The 21,760-nt window shown below is 51.4% G+C and overlaps 2 protein-coding genes across 8 annotated transcripts in view; both read right to left on the minus strand.

Annotated features, from left to right (window-relative positions):
• The window catches only part of TRAP1 (TNF receptor associated protein 1), a 43,709-nt gene extending 33,266 nt beyond the window's left edge, over positions 1–10,443 (minus strand). The window contains exon 1 of the mRNA XM_026520447.3: positions 10,284–10,443. Within this exon, the coding sequence (XP_026376232.2) occupies positions 10,284–10,359 (76 nt within the window). The 5' untranslated portion in view covers positions 10,360–10,443. The remainder of the gene's footprint in view (positions 1–10,283) is intronic.
• A 7,284-nt stretch (positions 10,444–17,727) lies between these two features.
• Positions 17,728–21,760, minus strand: part of CREBBP (CREB binding protein) — a 121,921-nt gene continuing 117,888 nt past the window's right edge. For all 7 annotated transcript variants that reach the window (XM_026520444.4, XM_044391531.3, XM_048224881.2 and 4 more), the window contains one exon: positions 17,728–20,959. In XM_026520444.4, coding sequence (XP_026376229.1) covers positions 18,809–20,959 — 2,151 coding nt within the window. In that variant the 3' untranslated portion in view covers positions 17,728–18,808. The remainder of the gene's footprint in view (positions 20,960–21,760) is intronic.

Below are 21,760 nucleotides of genomic sequence, written 5' to 3' on the forward strand. Positions count from 1 at the left end.
GAAGATGAAAGAGAAATTCCAAATTGCTTTATATCTAATAAAGAAATTCAATTTGTTTTCAAAAATATTTCCACAAATTAAATTCTAGGCCTAGAATTTTTACCAGTGAAATACATCAAACATCCAAAGAAAGCAATAACACCAATCTTCATAAACTATTTCAGAAAACAGAAAAAGAGTATTTCCTGAGAAGTTTTATGACGACAGCATAACCCTAATCATCAGTGTGCCAGAGACACTACACGCGCACAATAAAGAAGAGACCGATATCCCTTATGAACGCAGACACGGAGCTCCTAAATGAAAAATTAGCAAATCAAATCCTCCAATATGTAAAAATGATGCCACATCATGACCAAATGGGTTTATTCCAGGGATGCAAAGCTGTTTAGCACTAGACCATCAATCAAATAATTTACTGCATGAACAAATAATCGTAGAAAAAACGGCACCAACAGCCTCTGGACGAAGAGCAGCTGAGAGTACGGTACTAAGCCAACGGCAGAGGGCAGGCCCTTCGGCGGGAGGCAGCAGCTGCCACTACATTCCAAGAGACTGTTGCCATTGTGGAACGTAGGCCAAAACTCCCAGAACTTTTCATTTTCCAAAGAAATAAGCAATTCAAATATTTACGTGAAATCTGACTTCAAGTATTTGCAACTACTTTTTTCCCCCTAATATTTGGGCCAAACACAATTTGTTTACAGCCAGAATTAGCCTGTGATTGCTAGTTTGCAAGTCTTTTCTCATCTTCTATCTTGAAAATGAAGCCCATGAGAAAGTTTACCAGAGAGAATGAGTAAAGCTTCAAATAAAGGCTCCTACTCCTGCTTGGTAGAAATGCATCAGGAAACAACTTTTATGGGGGCGCCTGGGTGGCGCAGCGGTTAAGGGTCTGCCTTCGGCTCAGGGCGTGATCCCGGCGTTATGGGATCGAGCCCCACATCAGGCTCCTCCGCTTTTTCCTCTCCCACTCCCCCTGCTTGTGTTCCCTCTCTCACTGGCTGTCTCTGTCTCTGTCAAATAAATACACAAAATCTTTAAAAAAAAAAAAAAAAAGGAAACAACTTTTATGGAAGCAGATGATCTTTTGACCGTGGGATAAACAGAGATTGGCAAATGTTTCTTGGAAAGGGCAGACAGTATGTATTTTAGGCCTTCTGGGCCCTGTGGTCTCTCATGCTCAACTCTGCCATCACAGCAGGAAAGTGGCTGCAAACGTGAAAGTTTAAGCATGCCTGGGCCCCCATAAAACTTTATTTACAAAAACAGGCCGTGGCCTCACCCAACCCAAAGGCCCTAGCTTACAGAACCTTGGGTGAACCACAAAGGAAAAGACTGGTATATCTGACAAAATTAAGAACTTCTGTTCATCAAAACCCCCCAAAAAAACAGACACCAGGATGAAAGTGAAGCAGCTAGCCACACCTGGGAGAACACATTTCCAACAATCATTACTGACAAAAGATAGTGATAGAAGATTAGCGCCCATAAAGAGCATATACAAAAATATATAGTAAGAAAAGGCAACCAATCCACAAGAAAATATTGAGGCAAAAGACATGAAAAGGATTTCACAGAAATGGAAACAAATGGCCAATAAACCACGGAAAGAAGAGGCTCAACTTCATTAGCAATTCATCAAAACAACTGAAATCACAACTGAAACATCATTTTGTAACCATCAAATTCACAAACGTTTAAAACGTCTAAAATCCCGAGTGTCAGTGAGGACATGGCACAGCGGCAACTCTCTCACACAGACTTGGTGGAATGTACATCAGGACCCACACTGGAAGACAGTCCCAACTGCGTAGTAACAACGCATATCCTAAACCCAGCAACTCCACTCGGGCCACACCCCAGAGAAATGCACGTGTCCGCGGGGCAGGGTGCCTGGACCAAGTGCGTGGCTGCCTCCACACTCCACACAAGCCACACGCCCGCACCCGCGGGGAGAAAGAGCTGCGGTATCTTCTCACGATGGAGGGTTACAGGACAATGACACCGCTACATCTTACAGATAATCCTGCACCACTGAGCTGGACGGTTAGTTCATGTACTTCCTGATGTGTGTCTTGTAATCAAACACACACAGTCACAAGATAGCATTCATCACTCTCCAGACGTGCAAAGATTATAAATTAGCCTGAAAATACCAAGGACTGGAGAGGGCTGTGGCGCCAAGGGGCCTTTCATACGTCGCTGATGGGCGTATACAGTGGCCTGTGATTTAAGCAGACCTGGGAACAGCCTCAATGCCCCTCGGGAAAGGGCTGAGTGAGGGGCACCCACACAGGAGACAGCACAGCTTGCGCAGTCAAGGGAAACGGACCCCGAGACGCATCGCAGGAACGGCCAGAGAGGCCTGACCGCATACCTGGTGCAGTGGGTGCGCACCCCCATGTCGCCCCGGGGGCTTTTCCTGGCACCCCTGCGCACTAAGGGTGGAAAGAGATATTTTTTCACTGTACCAACTGGTTCTGGAAAGCAGCCCTACTTTCTCAGTAACAAAAACTTGAAGGATTTTCCTCAGAAAACTACAACATTAGCCTTAACTCTGAACTCAATGCCGTCTTACCCATCGGACGAATCTCAATCTGAGACTCACAGTAAGGTCACACCTGACTTGACTGCTCTCAAAAGTGCCCCCAGCACCGGCCCCGGGCTCCTAGCTGTCGCCGCAGCATGCCAGCCTGCTCCTGCCTCAGGACCCTGGCATGGGCTGCTACCTCGGCTTGAGCCGCCCTTCCCCAGCCACCTTCCCCCCTTTCCAGGCTGCGCTTAATGCCACCTTCCACGGGAGGCCTTCCCTGACCACTCTCTATCAGGATCCCCTTCCTGCTTTGGTTTCTTCATAGGGCTTGGCACCTAACATTCACGTTGCATTTACTTGTCTCCACCCCAGCACCGTGGAGGGCCAGGATTCTTGTCTGTTTCGTCCCCAGGGCAGCACCCAGCACCAGAGGCAGTACTGGGCACACAGGACTCAGCTTAGATGATGAATGAACTGCTAGCACTACGCCACATGGGAGACGTTCTGGTGGGCTAACCCGGACTGCCTCAAGTCTGTCTTTCCCATGATGATGCTAGTCAGAGCAGGCCCTCAATAAACACGTGGTTATTTTCTCAGAAGGCACAGACACATAACTCAAAGAGCTTCACAGATTATAGGTCTAGATTGGTGACCCACCAATTTTGGTGGCTGGTTTTGAAATCACTGAATGCGGGTTAAACCAATTTTTTTTTTTTTTTTTTTAATGAAATGGAGGGTTGCCTGGGTGGCTCAGTCGGTCAAGCGTCTGCCTTCGGCTCTGGTCTTGATCCCAGGGTCCTGGGATCGAGCCCTGCATGGGGCTCCCTGCTCAGTGGGGAGCCTGCTTCTCCTTCTCCCTCTGCCCCTGCTTGTGATCTACTCACTCTGTCACATATATAAATAAAATCTTTTTTAAAAAATGAAATGGAAAGTATCACATGATAAAGGTATTTATGAAACTCTTTCAGCTAAACAGGTACACATACTTGTATCGCATACTCTCACATATCCTGTACATAACAGGTCACAGTACAAATGCATTTCTTACAGGGAGCTTATGACAACAGAAGTTAGAAATTTACTCATCTCATTTCAGCATAAACATTTCTAAGTTTAAAGCTTTGGGGTGGGTGGGGGGCCTGGGTGGCTCAGTCAGTTAAGTGTCTGCCTTGGCCCAGGGTCCTGGGATCAAGTCCCACGTCGGGCTCCCTGCTCTGCAGGGAGCCTGCTTCTCCCTCTCCCTCTGCCTGCTGCTCCCCCTGCTTGTGCTGTCAAAGAAACGAAATTAAAAAAAAATAAAAAATAAAGCTTTGGGTTCTAGAAAATATTTCTTTAAAAATAAGTTTGCTTTGTAAACTTAAAACTCCATAAACTAAAGGTACTTTCAGATCAGTGAAAAGGAGAATGCTCTCCCACAAAGTAGAAATACTATCCTGGAAAAACTGTAGTTCTTTACAATGTAGCCTCTAGCTTTTCCCCCTGAACATCTCCAATTATTTTACCAGTGTTTTATGCTGATACGCATGAAATTCTTTGCTTTTCAGTAAGTCAACACGGACAGTTTCATTCTTCAACTTTCACCAAATACCACAGGTTAGCTATTCACATCTGAAATTTCTCCAAACGTTTCATTCCTTAAGTTCTGTAATTACGTCTAACGTTTAAGTTTTTCAATGTTTTGAAGATTTTGTGTATTTTAGAGAAAGAAAGCGAGAGTGAGACAGCACACGCACGCACACACGTGCAGGGAGAGGGACAAGCAGACTCCGCGCTGAACACAGAGCTGGACTCAGGGCTCCAGCTCACAACCCTGAGATTGTGACCTGAGCCAAAATCAAGAGTTGGCTGCTTAACCGACTGAGCCATCCAGGCGCCCCAAGTTTTTCAATATTCTAGACAGAACGTTCCTCTTTCTACTTACATACCAAATAAGGAATTATACTCCCTCAAAAATTTCTAAGTTCTTACCTCTGGCATTCTCGAACATTTTCACTGCTTCCTACCTGTTCTAATCATTTATTCAGCTGTACTGATACTCTATCAAGAAACATCAACTCTCCAAATACAAAGAAACAAAAAGGGAGGGGTACCTCCTAAGAGTCAAAATATAGGACATAAAACCCACACCCTGAGCTTTAGTCACCCAAGGCTATTCCTGTCCCCACCAACAACCCCTCTTTCTCTTTTATTACTTATTTTAAATATTTTATTTATTTGAGAGAGAGCACACACGCACAAGTAGGCAGAGAGGCGGGCAGGGGAAAAGCAGGCTCCCCACTGAGCAGGGAGCCCGGATACGGAGCTCAATCCCAGGACCCCAGGGTCATAACCTGAGCCGAAGGCAGATGCCCAACTGACTAAGCCACCCAGGTGGCCCCCATCTTTCTCTTTTAAAAAACCTGCTGCTAACAAGTTTTATAATCTAGTTTCCCAGCCCACATCTGGAAACTGGCAGAGGAGGGAACGTGGCCCCAGGGAGGCCCCGCCAGCTAAACAAGAGGAAAGAAGGCTAAGAACTTAGCAACACTCAAGTAGCAGTTCCACTTCACAGACGGAGTCGTCCTACCCAGTGGCCCTCAAGAGCCTGTGTGTTACCAGAGAAAACCATAGACTAACACTCACAATGACCCTGAAAACATCAAAAGAGAAGGTTCAGTTACGTTCCATCTGAGGTACTTGTTTTAGAAAGACTTCTAATCTTAACGGCTAAAATGAAATGTTTTACTTCTTTAAAAGTAAGCTTCACAGAACATCCCCTCAGGCGCTCCATTCTCCATAAATGGGAGAAGACTGGCGTGTGTGAACCACAGTGGCCACGCACCACGCTGGCTACCTGACACATCCAGTTCCACTACAAGGATGGAGACCTATTTGTTAATAGTATTGCCATATAATCTTTCGGGTTTTTTTAATAGTGTATTCCTTTTGGCTCAAAAGAACTTTTTAAGGTTCTAATCACATGTCTTAATTATATGGCTGCTGAATAACTGAGCTACTCTCAGAATTAGTTAAGCCCATGACTCAGGTACACCTGAATTCAATTTCCCTGATCTGCGGGCATTCACCCGATGAAAAAGCAAGTGGGGATGATGCCCAAGTAGATAGCGGTTCTTTTTTTTATTTTATTTTATATTTTATTTTATTTTTATTTGACAGAGAGACAGCCAGCGAGAGAGGGAGAACAAGCAGGGGGAGTGGGAGAGGAAGAAGCAGGCTCCCAGCGGAGGAGCCCAATGTGGGGCTCGATCCCAGAACCCTGGGATCACTCCCTGGCTCGATCCCAGAACCCTGGGATCACGCCCTGAGCCGAAGGCAGATGCTTAACGACTGAGCCATGCAGGCGCCCCAGATAGCGATTCTCTAAGCTACAATTTTCATTGTCTGTAATTCCTAGTGGCTTCAGCAGCCATAGCAGAAATGAACACCCCAAAATCTATCTTTATTGAATGCTACAGAATTTCTTTGTAGAGTAAGCAAACAGTTTCCTAGTAGAAGTCAAGTCTTCCGTATCTAGACTGAACAAGACAGGATTTAAGAAAAATTCTAGCTGGCTACTTAAGGGCACCAAAAATGTAATTCAAGAACATCCTCTGGCTTTGAACTAAAACATTTCACTGGAGTGTGATGAACTGGATACACTGCACTGACGCCAGGTCAGTACTCTGGTTTGAGACAGAGACCACCACCACTGCCCCAGTAAGTTTCCCTACAGAAATCACCTCTGTTACCTGGGACTGGACTTTGGGGACAGAGGGGAGAAATGTTTGTTTTCTCATCAATCCAAATCCATCCCCCATCCCTTCAAGCAGTGTTTGTCTAAATGCACAAGGGCAGCAAACACTTAGGATTTTTTTTTTTTGCCTTAATTCTGGCCAACTACTCAGCAGTAACTAATAAGGCCTTCGCTAGCCTATTACATTTGGGTTGATCTTCTGCAGGTAACACGGCCCCTCTGGTACTAACCAAGCGCCTCACGCCCACAGCCCATCTGGTGCCTCTAGCACAGCCAGCCGCTCACCCTTTGCCTATGTGACTCGTTGGTGCTGACCAAGGCTCCAGAAGCGTGGTTTATAGAGGTGGCAACGCCATTCGGGGTCTAAGCAGTTAAGGATCAAACCCATTATCGTTACGCTATGTTAGCAACGGGAAGAGCTGTTTCACGGAGAGTGAAATGTGCCCCACAAGTGCTGCTCCGCTCATTCTGCAGAAAGCCTGGGAACACCTGAAATTTGCCTCAATTCTCAAAGGCTGCAACACAAGAGGTGTGAGGGCATGCATTAAACAGCACGGGCCCCCAAAGTGAGGGCAGAGGGAGGAAGCAAAATAAATCAACAAAGGGTCCAGGTGGGTTCATTCTGGGAAATAAACTGGCAATGCTGGAGCCCTACAACAAAGGGGAGAACCCTGATCCTCTGACTTCTCTGGTGCAGACTCCTCACCTCTTCCAAGTCTCACTTCTAAGCCAGAAAATTCCAGCAAAGGTTCCAGCTTACAGAGACTGGAAAAGGCAGAAGACACTAACTCGAGGCCCAAGCAGTCCTACTGCGGCTGCCTCATGATGGGGTCCTGGCGATGTCAACAGTAAGAATGAGTGTCCTCGAGAGTAGGACACAGGGCTTGGGCTGTGGTATCAAGGCAGTTACACAGCCACGTGAAATGACCAACCCACCACCCTCTCCACCTTGCAACACAATCATCTGCTTCTGGGTACCAAGCCTGTTGCTGGTTTTTCAGGCTGGTTGTCTTTTCTTTGGGAGGTGGTTTCTTGTTTGTCTACCGGCAAATCCATTACTTCTGTTACTCGTCAGAACTGGTGGAAAGGTTTGGTGGCAGTTTACATTTTTATTATGAACATTACATTTTCCTATTATCCAGGTTCTGACAGCCCTACTCCTTATAATAACCACCTTTTACCAGGAGGAATTACTCATTGGTTCTCAACTACCAGTCAACTTAAGATTCACCAGGGACAACACTGTCTGTAATCAGCCACCCACCTGGTCCTGAGGGCGTGCAGGACCTCACAGTGCCTGCAGCTGGGTTCTCCAAACACTGGCCCAGGTCTGGCACTGTGCCTGTCCTGATAATTACAGAAAATGGTCCACAAGTTCACATCTAACAGAAGAGAAAGGACATAATCTTCAGCCTCTTTCACCCTCACTCCCATACATTCCCATTTCTTGTCAAACCCAATCATTCAGTAGCGCTTCCCTACCCTGCAACTGGTGCTGTCAAGACTAGGCCCATAACCCTCTCTTCTGTGAGATCCACACGAGCAATCATCCACATGTTTCTGCACTCCCTGACTGGCCACACAGGCCTCCAGTATGGCCTAGTACACTGCCTGGAAAACACATGCTCCCACTTAACCTCTGACCCAAATGTCAGGGTCACATCATCTTTAAGTCCCAGAGAACATTCAAAATATGCTTTTAATTTTTTTTTTAAAGTAATCTCTACACCGAACGCGGGGCTCAAACTCATAACCCTGAGATCAACAGTTGCAAACCCTTCTGACTGAGCCAGCCAGGTGCCCCTCAAAATATATCTGTTGAATAAACTAAGTAATGAGCAAAAATAAAAAATAAAAACTCCACAAGCTGAGACTGTTCCACACCTCACAGAGAAGGTGGGAAGGACTGGGATGGTTACAAAGTCAGACTCTCAGATGTGAAGCCAAGCACATGCTAACATTTGGCAACACTTTCTCAGCAACAGAGAAAAAAAATACAGGTGAATTCCGAATTTTCTGTAGAGGTGATTTCTCTTATTCTTCCCCCCCCCCATTGTATAAGATACGTATTTTCTAGGCTAAACTCACCCATCCCTCCAAACAACTGTACCTTCATGACTGCCCACAGAGGTGGGTAGCAAGGGCATCTGCAATATGTCACGCTTCCAAGAATAGGTTCTCAATCTTAGATTCAAACAAAAGACTGCATAGACAGAGCACCTTGATGGAAGTCCAGAAGGAGAGGACGCAGATTATTAAGGGAAAGACTTAAAAAATCAGAGAACAAAAACTGGCTGGGCTGAAAACTGGCCTGTCTTCCCAGTGGAAGAGACACTATGTACAACATACATGGCTGCAACATCTTAGAACACGAACAAAAAAGAAAAGAACCTTAACCTCCAGAGAAAGGTAAACAAAAAAACCCAAAAAACACCAAGTTAGCTACAAGAGAAACAATGAAAATAATATGACTGCTCATCCGTAACTCAGGCGCTAGAAAACAGCAGAGCAATCTCACTCTTTGAAGGAAAATTATTTTGACCTGGAATATAATACCCAGACAATGTACTATACAGGTATGGGGAAACATAAAATCTTGTAGACATGGTGCAGCTTAGAAAATTTAAAACCCAAAGACAACTTCTGCAAAACTAGCACAAGGGTATACTCTCATATGACAGAAAATAAATCCTAAAGAAGGAAGACGGTGAGCACAAGCAAAAGTATAAAACTTACAGTTGTCTTATCGGTTAATGCATGTTATTTTTAAAAATTGTTTAAAAAAAAAGGGACACTACACCAAAATTTAAAACTTAGGTAATAGAAAAAAGTGTAGGAGACAGGAAAAAGAAATTCATAGAAGATATACGAATGGCCATTCAACAAATGAAAACATTCTCACTAACCACGGAGGAAATGCCTTGATAGAGGTAGTCTCACTCCCTGCTAATGGGAATATAAGCTGATAAAGCCTTTTTGCACAGCAATTTGGCAATGTCAGCTAACATTTCAAATATGCACAGCCTAAAACTCGAATTCTGAAATTCTAAAGAAATGCCATACACGAGCACGAAGATTTAAACACTCACCCATTCCACACAACACTGTAATGACAAAAACAAAAAATCATGGAAATCTTTATTACGTCCATTAACAAGACTCACAGCTAAGTAAATGACTATTCGTCCACAATACAGGAAAGTTGCATGCCCGTCGAAAGCCACAGACCAAGCTTACTGACGCCAGGATGTATTAGCTTTGCAGAGAAGGTCAAAAACAATTCAGGAGCAAACTGCATATACGGGTTAGGCATTTTCACATAAGAACAGACATCTGTCCACATGTGTGTAACTGTGCTCAGTCTGGAAAGAACGCTAAAACGTTCACCCACAGCTTCTTCCGAGGAGAGAGTAAGAAAGAAATTATGGTTATTCTTTTTTTTTTTTTTTTTGGCCCCAACATTTATTTGAGCACCTACCAATTTCAGGTCCTGGGAATACGGGGGTCAAGAACCGAGTCAAGGGGCTGCACGAGGGCAGAGGCGGCTCTGCCTGGGTCGCGGCCGTGTCCCGGGCGGAGTGGGCACTCAAGTGTCGTGCCTACCGATGCTGAGGAAGTGACTTCCGCATCACCCCGGTATAACACGACTTGGGGGCGGGGAGCAATAAAATCGCCACGAAGCGGCTTAAATGATCACCCAGGTGAAGTTCGTTCCCACTACCCGAAACTGCCCTCAGCTGCAGGAGCGAGGAGCCCTCGACCTCTCCGCCTCAAGCCGGGCCGAGGGCTCGACCAGAAGTCCCTGCAGGAGTCCCGCGGGCCAGGGCTCAACCCCCTACCTGAGGGCGGGTGGGGGAGGAAACCCCGGCAGCCCGGCGCCTCCGGGACGCTCAGCGCTCGCCGCACATGTGGCGCGTAAATCTCACAGAACCTCCGTGCCTCCCGGGGAGGAGGAAGCGGACTCGGGACCTGGAGGAGGTCCGCCCGCCCACCCATCCACGCGGCCCCTCTTACCTGTCGTGGCGGCCGCCAAGGCCGGAGCCCGCAGGCTGCGACCCCACAGCAGCAACAACCGCAGCTCGCGCGCCATGTCTGTCCTCCTCAGCGCCCGTGCATCACGCGCGGCGGCGGTGGGGCGGGGCGGGGCCTTCCTCGGGCGCGGCGCGCTGACGTCATGGTGAGCGCAGGGCTGCCCGGCCCGCCGCCTGCGCCAGAGAGTGGGCGGGGCCTCCGTGGCTCGCGCGGGGACTGCCGGGCCTGGGGGCGGGCCCTCCGTGACCTTGTGTCGCGTTGTCAAGGGCGACGGGCCGAGCGCGCGGGCCGCGGAGCACTGGCCCGCCAGCTGGGCCTCACGTTGCGCATCCCTAAAATGGGACTGACGTTCGCAGGCACCCGGAGAGTGCGAAAAGGCGGCGCGCGGGCGGAGGCTGTTGACGTCCCTGGGCCACCTGCACCACCCAGGCTGGGGGAGAAGGGGAAGGGGCGGGCTTCAGACTGGACGTGTCCACTCCCAAGCGCGAACGCAGGAGCCGCCCCCACCAGCGGGAGGGGGATTATTCCTTCCCCGTCTCCTGCTGGAGGTGAGGCTGAGGTTGAGACCCACCACTTCTTTTCTCTTGATTAAGGAAAAAAAATTTTTTTTAATTGAAGTATGGTTGACACACAAAGATTAGTTCCAGGTGTGGAACGTAGTGATTCAACAGCGCCGGCCGGTGTGCTGCGCCCACCCCCGGTGTAGCTGCTGTAGGGAGCGACCAGTGACTTCAGTCGCTGTGCGGTGCCGCCCCGGCCCCCATCAACGCTCTTTCTCGCCCAGTGCCACGCCACGCCACGCCACGCAACGTGCAGGTTCTCTGCCGTCGTCTGAAGTGAGGCCCCGACGCCCACCCCACCCCCCCCAGCTGATTCTGAGACTCCCTGCCAGAGCAAAAAAAACTGCAAAAACGGAGGTGCTGGAGATTTGACCCGAGCTGCAAAGTACACGAGTCAGGGGAGGGTTCCCCTGGAGCCCAGACACAGTCGGGGCGCTGGGAGGGGCACTTCTGGGACTCTATCAGGTGGAAGGTGTGAAGGATGAGCCCCATGTGCCAGGCTTCAGCAACTGTGAATAATGTCAGGGGGTGGGCGGACTTGGTTGGAAGAGCAGCTCTGTGATGTTGGAGGAAGACTCCACCAACCTTCTCAGTGGTCCCCAAGGCAGCTGATCATACACTCCACAGTCACCGCGCTCTAGTGCCTCTCCTGCACACTTAGAGTCACTTACAAACCCCAGCCTCCAGGCCCTGCACAACCTGACACCTGCTCTCTCCTTCCCCGGCCAGGCAAGCCTGGACCAGGCCAAGCCGGTCCAGTGGGTCACTGCCGCTGCTCTGGGGGAACTGTTTTGGGGTGCCTGGGTGGCTTCGTCAGTTAAGTGTCTGCCTTCGGCTCAGGTCATGATTCCAGGGTCCTGGTATCCAGTCCCACATCGGGCTCCCTGCTCAGCAGGGAGTCTGCTTCTCTCTCTACCCCTCCCCCTGCTTGTCTTCTCTCTGTCAAATAAATAAAAAATAAAAATAAAAAAAATTAAAAAAAAAAAAAGGATGACGGGCATCTTGTGTCAACTGTCCTTCAATAAAAGATAAAATTTATTTTTTTTTTAAAAACGACAGGCAGGACCTGGGCCCTGTAGAGGGCAAACCCACCAGGTTCCAGACACATTTAGCAGCGCCTCCTGTTCTCTCTTAGCCTGTGGACTGACTTCTGACATCCTCAGATGTTCAAGAAACCAGTCTCTGTTACCTCAGGGAACTGTGGCTTTTAAGATGCCTAGGGATCCCAACCAAGTGTTGAGGGGGCCTGGGCAGATTTCAGCCCCTATGCATACAAGGAAAATGGAAGAAGGAAAAAAATGATTAGATGCACATACAGAAGTTGACCTGACAGAAACTGGCAGGGACTTGCTTGGGGAGAGCCGAGAGAGAAGCAGAGGAGGAGAGGGTCCCTGGGTCTCCTGACCACTACTGTGGCTTTTACGAGGCTGCCCATTCCTTCTCCAGAGGTCACTGCCTTCCCCTGGAATGAGCACTAAAATAAATAAAACTTAAAAAAAATGATTACAATGGTAATCTTTATGTATGTTGCCCTCTGGAAAGGAAAAACAAATGTGTCTCCCTTTACCTTCCTTTCTTTGTTCAAGGCACTAACTTCTGGGTGAGCTTCTCCCCTCATGGGGCAGCATCCTGGGAGTTCCCAGAGGAGGAAACACTCGTGGCTATAGGGTACTTTTTGGCCTGGAAAGGGCCTAGGGATGATGGGATTTTCTTCCAATTTCATAAGCCCTCTTATAAGGCATCTTAATTTTTGAGTCCAGTCCTTAAGGACTGGCCCTTTGCCTGGGTGCCAAGGGCCCCTAGCCCAGCCAGAGGCCCAGTCCACAGCAGCACCTGGCATCAGGCCCCAGCAGGTAAGCGGCTATCAGGGAGCTCCCCTCACCAAGGCTGCATCTCTCCAGGTCTGAAGAGGGTCCCCTCAGTCAGGATTCTCTGGTCCGATGGGGTATCGGAGGACAGGGTGGAAATGCAATCCATCCGGTATGTTCCCACGCCACCAGGCACAGGTCAGAGGGGGCCGTGGTCTCAGGGTCACACAGGTGTCTTCTGAGCTCAGGAAACAGGAAGGACAGGCCTGACCCCAGCACCTCCTCCACGAGTTGGGTACTCTTTCTGCTTCTTTGGAAGAGAAGTTGGTTTTGCTCACAATCTGCGTTTTTACAAATGCACTTCACAGGACATCTTTCTGTATGTACCTCTTTGTCTCCTGGGTTCGGCCCTCGCTCCTGTCCTGTCCAGGGGACCTCAGCCGCCAGTGCTCCTGCCATGTACTTTTTCAGGGATTTGAGGACAAAAGGGGACAGAAGGTGCCGGCTCAGAACAAATGCTGCGAAGGGGACCAAAGAACCACTTGACCAAACGCCCTCTCCCTGCACCCATGTTTATCGTGAACATTAAGACTAAGGCAGTTTCGGGGCACCTGGCTGGCTCTGTTGGCGGAACGTGAGACTCTTGGGGTTGTGTGTTTGAGCCCCATGTTGGGTGTTAAGATTACTTAAAAAAAATCTTTAAGGAAAGAAAAAAAGACTAAGGCAATTTCAAAGTCAAGATGGTTGTTCTTGGGGTGCCTGGGGGGCTCAGTTTGTTCGTTGTCTGTCTTCGGCTCAGGTCGTGGTCCTGGGATCCTGGGATTGATCCCCATGTTGGGCTCCCAGCTCAGCCGGGAGTCTGCTTCTCCCTCTGCCTCCAGCTTGTGCTCTCTCTCTTGCTATCTGTCCTTCGCTCAAATAAATAAATAAAATCTTAAAAAAAAAAACCCAAAACAATGGTTGTTCTTGGTCCCCTATGGCCTTGCTACTCCAAGTAGGGCCAGGCCTTATCTGGGAGCTTGTTCGAAACTCAGAAGCTCAGTCTGCCCACCCCCTGGCCCAGACCTACTAAATCAGGGTGTTAGCAAGATCCCAGGTAAGCCGTCTGCGGGTCAGAGCTGGGCAAGCGCTGTGCGGAGCGCGGGGCAGCATCCGGGAGGATGGACTGTGCTCACACTGGCCCTGACCAAGAGACATCTCCTTGTTCCCAACACGGGCTGGGGTCGGTGCTCCGGCTTCGAGCCCTGACACCACCTTGCACCTTCCTCCGGTGGCTGATTGTGTCCCTCGGCGGAGTTCTCTAAGGGCTGTGGTCCGTGCCCAGGATGTGCTCGGGAAATGTTTGCCAAGTGTGCAAACTCGGTGCTGGGACAAGACCTGGGTATTTTCCTGTGAACTAGAAGCAGCAGAAGTGCACCCCTCAAATCGCCTGTTCTGGAGGGAAGGGGGCCTCGGCTCAGGCCCCCTCATGTCTTTCCTGCCATTTCTCACACTTGGCAGTCCTCTCCCCACAAGAGAACCCCTTTTCCTCACCCAGGAAACCACAGACCAGAATGCCAGTGTCTGGAGGGTTGGAACAGCGAGAACCGGCTTCCCCAGCAGCTCCGAAGTTCCCCTGTGCTTTCCTGGCTGCGGAGGTCCAGCCCTCACAGGGGACACCTGTCCTGGCCGCTGAACACCGGGCAACTCTGGTTGCCTCCTGCGCAGAACCCTGGCCTCCCTCGAGTCTGCTGCCTCTTTCTCTGCACCTCCCCCCTTCGGACTGGTCCCCAAGACTCTCTCTTCCTGACTACCCAGCCTCCAGATCCTCAACTCGTGGCAGCACATGAAACAACCCTCCCTCTTCTGAGGCCCCCAAACCTGTGCCAGCTGTGAGGGGTCCTGGGTGCAGTCAGAGACACAGGAAGCGTCCCGGCGCGGGGAGCCCCGGCACACCACCCCCACCCTCCTTCCAAGGATGTCTGCTCTGGATGTTTTCCTAAAGGACCACCCTCACCTGGAACATTCTCTAAACATCACTACCGGCCTTGAGGATCTTCAGGTCTGGACTCTGTTGATATGCTGATATAGGACTACTTTAAACATTGGCTTATAAGAGGCTTCCTTGTTGCTGGCCCAGAGCCCTGGGGTCCCGGGACCAGAGCTTAAAGCCCATTTCAGTACCAGGCCCCCCCTAGGCGCTGAACTGGCAGACACCACACTCAGGCAGGCCAGGTCCCTCTTCATCCCGTGTGAGGTACTGATTACCACGTATGGCCTGCGACGTTTGAGGGGTTAGAGGTATTGTAATGATCCCCCCTCTCCTCCAGGTATCCCCAAAGTGAGTTTAAGGTGAGCCTACGGAGCAAGCATAAGCAGGGGAGGAAAGCGCTTTCTGGGCCCAGTGGTGAAGAGCGTGGCTCTGGCGGAGCGGCCCACACCTGCCCCTGCCCACTGCCCGTGAACTTGGGCAGGTCCCCCACACCGTCCGGTCCCCCACACCGTCCTCCTAGCTCATGGCCAGGACCGAGGAGTTAATGATGCCTTCCAACAGCACTTGTTACCAAGCGTCACCACGGCAGGCAGGCCGAGTTAAGAGCCCACTCCCCGCCAAGGCCCTGGCTCCTGGTGGCCGCCACGCCAATGTGCTCACTCACCATCCCTCCACCGTGACGCCGCAGGCCTCCACTTCCCGTGAGCTCACCTCCCGCTCGTCTCTCAACCCCCCGAGTGTGTCCGGATCAGCCTGACCAAGGTGTTCCATCAGCGCCTGTGCAGTCTCCACTGGATGCCGTAATGTGACACTGGTGCCACCGTCCATACAGCCTGGCAAATCCTCTGGAGGAAGGCGTGTGCGCCCCGAAGGGACCGTCTGCCTTCTCACCGCTTTGCCACAGTTCTTGTCCTTCAGCCTGGGGCTACATCCGCTTAAATTTCAAAACCGACCCATTTCCCTACTCTTGACTTTGCACAATGAAACCATACCCAAGTAATGCAGTGGCATGAGCACAGGACATCCTGGGAAGGTCCGATAGGGTTTTTCTGGCCCCCATTCCTATGCGCTCCTGTGCTCCTACTTGCTAAGGTGGCCCGGCCGGAGTGCCGACTTCCCAGCACGGTCCTTGGGAGACGTGCGGCCCAAAGGCACGCTGGCAACCAACCTGCTCTCAGCTCCTTCATGAAAGGACTTTCCTTTTTCAGATCAGCTTATTTTCCCCGTGCAGCGTTAGAAGCAAGTTTTGGTAAACGGAATCTTTGGTTCCATTCTGTAGCAGTCAAAAACAGGGGAGAAAGTGACGTCTTCAGCCTGAGATCTTATAAGCCTTAGACACTCCACCTTGTTTTCCAGATTGCATCCTACTCCTGTTTCTAACATGTTAAGTTCTCAGAAACATCATCGAACACACGTACTAGGCACACTCAACCGAGACCCTTCCATTTGAAGACCCTTCCCTCTTAAGACCCTTCCATCTGTAAGCTAATTCTAGGGGTCGTTAGCCAACTGGGACCATCTTTGAATCCAAGCAGTTTTACCAGCTTTTATTATAAACACCAGCACATTTCAAGTTTCCTCTTTTTGATCACAAATATAGGACTTTTTCTTCTTCTCTTAAGTATACAGCATGAGACACAGCGCCGGGGCTTTCCAGCTGTCTTACAGAAATCTCCTTACGCCAAGCGCGGGGTTAGCATCCACAGACAACACCCTCGGCCGTATCCCTTGGCGGATTACAGAGGACATGGACTCCAAAAAGATGAGATCTGTACAGAGTTTTGGATCCCCGGACGACCTGAAAAAGATGCCCCCCACTGGCCCCATTCGATGGCTGCCCTGCACAATGCCCTCCTCCAGGGCCCCAGACGGCTCACCCCTTCTGTCTGAACACGGGATCAGGATTTTACTGTCAGTGGAGAGGGTCCCAGATTCCAGAAGCAAGTAAGCACATTAAGGATGGCCAGATGGCCACTGTAGGGCCGTGGCCCTGCTTTCCCTTTTGGGGATGTGGTGGAGGTGGCAGTTGGTTGGCAATGCTAGATGATGGTCTTATTGTCTGGCTTAATCTATGTTAAAACTCAAGATTTAAAGCTCTCTGTGCTAGAATTTGAAAGTTTTCTCAAGTTTAGATTCCCAAATCAAGTATTTTGAAATGATCTCTGTGAATACAGGTCCAAAAGGGAAGCTATTTGGGCCATAAATTACGAATTTGCCACCATAATCCCCCCACCCCCCAATCCGGGTTGGGGGACCAGGGACCCAAGAGGCAGGACTCAAGTCCCTTGTGCTTAGGGGAGAGGGGTGTTGCAGTCTAGAGGGCACACATCCACGCTCCTGGAGGTGCTCCTCCGCTCGGACGTGATGTTTACAGCATCCGGGGACTCAAGTGTCACCCTCTTGGTAAGGGCACCCGACACTGGACCCAGGGGGAGGGCAGGAGGGGTGGTGATGGTGGCGTGTGGGACCAAGTGGCCAGAAGCCCGTCCCTCAAAGCTGGAGGGCTCTTTCACCGCCATCACAGGCCCTGTTTTCAGAGGGTGGAGAACGAAGGCCAGAGCTCTTAGCAGCCCAGCTCAGCATCGGGGGCCACACTGCGTGCAGCATCCTCCCCTACAGGGCACAGCGTTTGAGGGGAAGCAGGAACCACCACCAGTCCCTGGAGCATATTTTTTGCACCAATTCCGGGATCTGCACATAGGAAAGGGGAGAGGGAGGTACTGCTGAAAAGCACCGCAGGAACCATCCCTACTCTGGTTTCTCGAGGCTTAGGGGTGGGGGACAGGAGACAAAGTGCTGCTTCGGACCCACCTGCAGCCCTAACTCTGTGGGTGAAGGTCCCCATGGAGCACTGAATCTATGAGGCCACCACTGAGCTTCACCACCTCGGTTCCTGGAGAGAGAACCACCCAGGCCTTGGCTGAGCCTGGCTGCCACCCGCATGGCCACCAGGACTGTGGTCCCCGCCTCTCCTCTGTGAGCAATCCACCAGAATCATGTCTTACAAAGAACAGACTCCAAAAATATATATAAATAAATAAAAACCTTAAACATTCTTACAGGGATCTTAAAGAACAGAATACATGTTAAAAACTTCAGTAATTTATATCAATTTTAAGCGGTACTTTATATACAATAGGGGGAAAAAACACATGCATAGTCCAAATACAATGTTGAAAACAGCATTTTCATAACAAAAACCCCCGAACACTAAGTGTTAATACCATGTACATGAATTCAAGAAGGACCACCCTTTTTGTCTGTTGCACACAGTTTATTTAACAATATGATATAAGAAATGAGTTGGTACTTTACCATTCTATACAGTGATTGAATCTTCTTGAATTTTCTTATTTATAGTAATTATAGCGCTTGCATGATTTACACTAGAATTGCTTTTCCTCATTTCAAGTTTCACATAGAAGAAAGAAAAGAATGCTTCTTCTCTATTAACATTAGCATGGTCTAAGAGAGTGTCAACCCTATTTTTTGTCTAAAACCAGTTTTATCAGAGAAACAAAGCAACAATTTCTACATCTGCAAGACAAGAGTTTGGCTTAGGCCAGTATGTATAGATAGATGTGTGTGTGGGTGTGTACGTGTGTGCACGCAGGAGCCAATTCCTATCGTCCAGGGGTAATACTTGGAGAACGCCCACAGAGTTCACTATAGAAAAAATCTTCCCGCAACGTCAGAAAGTTATCGGGATACATTATAAGCTTGCATTATTTCAAGAATCAGTTTCTGAATATTATTTTTCTTCTCACTTTTAAACATAAATGTTTAAAGTCTTGAAAATACAAATAAAAAATATGAATATAATGAACTTGTTTTTCCCGTTAAAAAAAGGCATGAGTCACCAGCAATGACGACAAAAAGAATCCAAACAAAACCCCCCTCCCCCCAAAACAAAAAAACAAAAACAAAAAACAAAAACAAAAAGAGAGAGAGAGAGAGAGAGAGAAAGAGAGAGAGACCAGATATTTAAATCAACTGGTTTTTAACAAAAAAATATATTCTTTGTATTGTTTCTTTAAACAGCAATCTACCCTTCCATGGCTTGGAAGTAGCAGTTCCATCTAGGAATAAAAAGAGCCTAGATGCCTGGATTTCAGTACAAAAGGTCCAAGAACATGAAAGGGGGGGGGAAGCGATGCTCTCACAATGCTACAAACCCTCCACGAACTTTTCTAGGGTGTCTCCTGTGGTGTCGCCGACCAGGGACAGCTCACTGGACAACGCACTCCTGTTGGGGGTGTTCAGCTGTGGGAGCATTGCACTCTGTTCGGGGTTCCCCAAGTGTCCCTGATCTATGGAGCTGGCCATGGTGACTGCGAGTCCTGGGTGGGGGGAACCAGTCTGGGGCGAGACGTGGTGTGGCGAAGGCTGGGGCTGTATCCGTGGCGACGGGCTGGAATGTGGAGGCTGGGACTGGGGCCGCGGAGACTGGACAGGGGCCGGAGACCGCACCTGGCTACTGAGGGACGTGGCCATCTGCTGGCCGGGGAGGTGCGAGGCCTGCGGCTGTCCTGAGAGCATGTGCTGCTGGGGGCTCATGGGGTTCGGCTGGCCCGGGGACCCAATCTGCTGCTTCATCTGCTGCTGCTGCAAAATCCGCTGCTGCAGGGCCTGCTGGATGTTGGGGGTGCTGTCTGCGCCTAGCCCCGGCTGCCCCATCTGGCCGAGCTGTCCCATCTGAGCCGCCATCTGGCCCATGGAGCTGCCCTGGATGGGGAGGTGCTGCTGCATCCGCTGCTGCTGCATGGCTGGGGGGTAGCCTCCGGGTCCCTGGGGCTGCTGGAACTGGCCGTGCCCGGCCATGCCCCCGGCCATGCCCGCGCTGCCCTGTTGCTGCTGCTGCTGCTGCTGCTGCTGCTGCTGTTGCTGTTGCTGCTGGAGCAGCTGCCTCCGGAGCATCTCCCGGTACTGTGGGTTCATACTCGCCATGCCGGGGTTGTGGCCCGGGTTCATGATGTTCAGGGCCTGGCCCTGGGGGTTCAGGCCGCCCATTGCCTGCTGCTGCGGAGGCACGCCGGGCCGGGGCCCGCCGGCTTGCATGGCGTTCAGGTTCTGCAGGCCGGGCTGCTGGTGCAGGCCGGGCTGGGCCTGGAGGCCGGGCTGGGGCTGGAGGCCGGACTGGGGCTGCAGGCCAGGCTGACTGGCCACGTACTTGGCCGTGCGCTGCTTGATGAAGGCCGCCATCAGCTGAGGATTGGACTTGAGGATGTTGAGCACCTGCTGCTGCTGCTGCGGGGAGCTGGGCGACTTCAGGGTCCGCAGCAGGTCCTGCAGGGCACCAGGCGAGATGCTCCGGGGCGGTTGCACGCCGGACATCCGCGGCCCGGCCACGGCCGGCTGGGCCTGCATGGACAGCACGGGCCGGGGCATGCCCGGCATCGGCTGCTGCTGGGGGAGAGGCGCCTGCTGCCACTGCCCGGGTGGCAGGTTGGGCATGACGGGCCCGCTGACCTGGTTGGGACGGGGCACGTTCAGGCCCACGGGGGCCATCTGGCTCACCGGGGTCACCATGCCCGTGCGCCCCGGGGGCATGCCATTGTTGATGTTCACGCGGTACAGGTGCTGCTGCTGCTGGGCCTCCCGCTCGATCTGCCGGGCCGCTTCCACCGCTGCCGGCGGGGGCTGGGCGGGGGGCGGCGGGGCCGGCACCTGGTTGGTGGGCTTCCCGGTGGACACCGTGGTGGGGGGCTGAGTCCGGGCCACATTGGGGAAGCCAGCTGGTGACATGCTCACGGGCGAGGGCTGGGGCTGGGCCGGGGGCTGCGGCGTCTGGGGCGTGCTAGGCTGCTGCGTGGGGGTCCCGGGCGGAGCTGAGGTAGGGGAAGGCAGGCTCTGCTGAGGCACATTGCGGGTGTTCATGGTGGCCATCCGCCGGCGCATGAGCTGGGCTTGCTGCAGGCGGTGCTGGATCTGCTGCTGGCGGAGCTTGTGTTTGATGTTGAGGCAGAAGGGCACCGGGCATTTGTTTTCTTGGCAGTGTTTGGCATGGTAGCAGCAGAGGGCGATGAGCTGCTTGCACACTGGGCAGCCCCCATTGGTCTTGCGCTTGCAGCCCTTGGTGTGCTGCACCACCCGCTTCATCTTCTGGCAGGACGGCAGCGAGCAGTTGGCGTTGCGGCACTGGCAGGCGTGCACCAGGGACTGGATGCAGCGCTGGATGCTCAGGCGCCGCGACTCCTGGGGGCTCTTGGACTGCGGCTCGCCCTGGCTGCTGCCCTCGTCGTCCAGGCCCAGCCCCCACTTCACCATCTTGTGGGCGTGGCTCTTCGTGTTGTAGCAGTTGATGCAAAGGTCGTAGTCCTGCGGACAAGCACAGGGCATGCGCCGCTGTTAGCACGAGGCCCCGTGTGACCAGACGTCCCGGCAGCGGCTGCCCGACACTACACGTGTGCACCCCGGGAGCCTCACCCCACCCCACCCCTCCCTGCCCTACGGTCTCACAGGCTCTTGAGCGTGTTGGCTGACATCTGGTCCCATTTCCTTCCTTCCTCTGCCCCTGGGGAAGGGCACCCAGACCCACCGTGCCCAGCTCCCATACCTGGCCCGGGAAGCCTAATGGCTCCTCCCAAGCTCTGCCGAGTGCCACCCACCTGGGCTTCTAGAAACTGGCCCCCACTCTCTGGGGCTGCTGCCGGGTGCCCTGGTGTGTCCCCTGGGCTCTACAGGTGGCCCAGAGGTCCCGGGGGACTCAGAGGCCTTCACCAGAAGACAGGCCCTGGGCTCAAACCCCAGCGACAAAATGCGCGCTCATGGGTTTCTTAAAAGTTGCTTGTATCTGCAGATAGAGACTACCAAGTGCCAGGTCTGGAGGAGAAAACCCTATGACTGGGACCTACTCTTTTTCCAAAAGGACATGAGGATCCCAACAGTGGGAAGTGATAGAGGACAAAAGGCAGCTGGAAAAAATGGGAAATGAAGACAAAGGCATTATAGAGGCTCCATCTGCCCCCCTGCCCAAGATCACAGAGCTGCTACTACGGGCATGTGACTCTGGGGACCGTTCCGAACACTAACGCGGGCAAGGTGAGGACTGGGTGGGGGGATGGAGTCTGTGACTATCTGCAGGGGAGATGGAGGGTCCACAACAGCCTGCTTCACCCC

This window comes from Ursus arctos, unplaced genomic scaffold (assembly GCF_023065955.2).
Source record: "Ursus arctos isolate Adak ecotype North America unplaced genomic scaffold, UrsArc2.0 scaffold_2, whole genome shotgun sequence".
NCBI lineage: Eukaryota > Metazoa > Chordata > Mammalia > Carnivora > Ursidae > Ursus > Ursus arctos.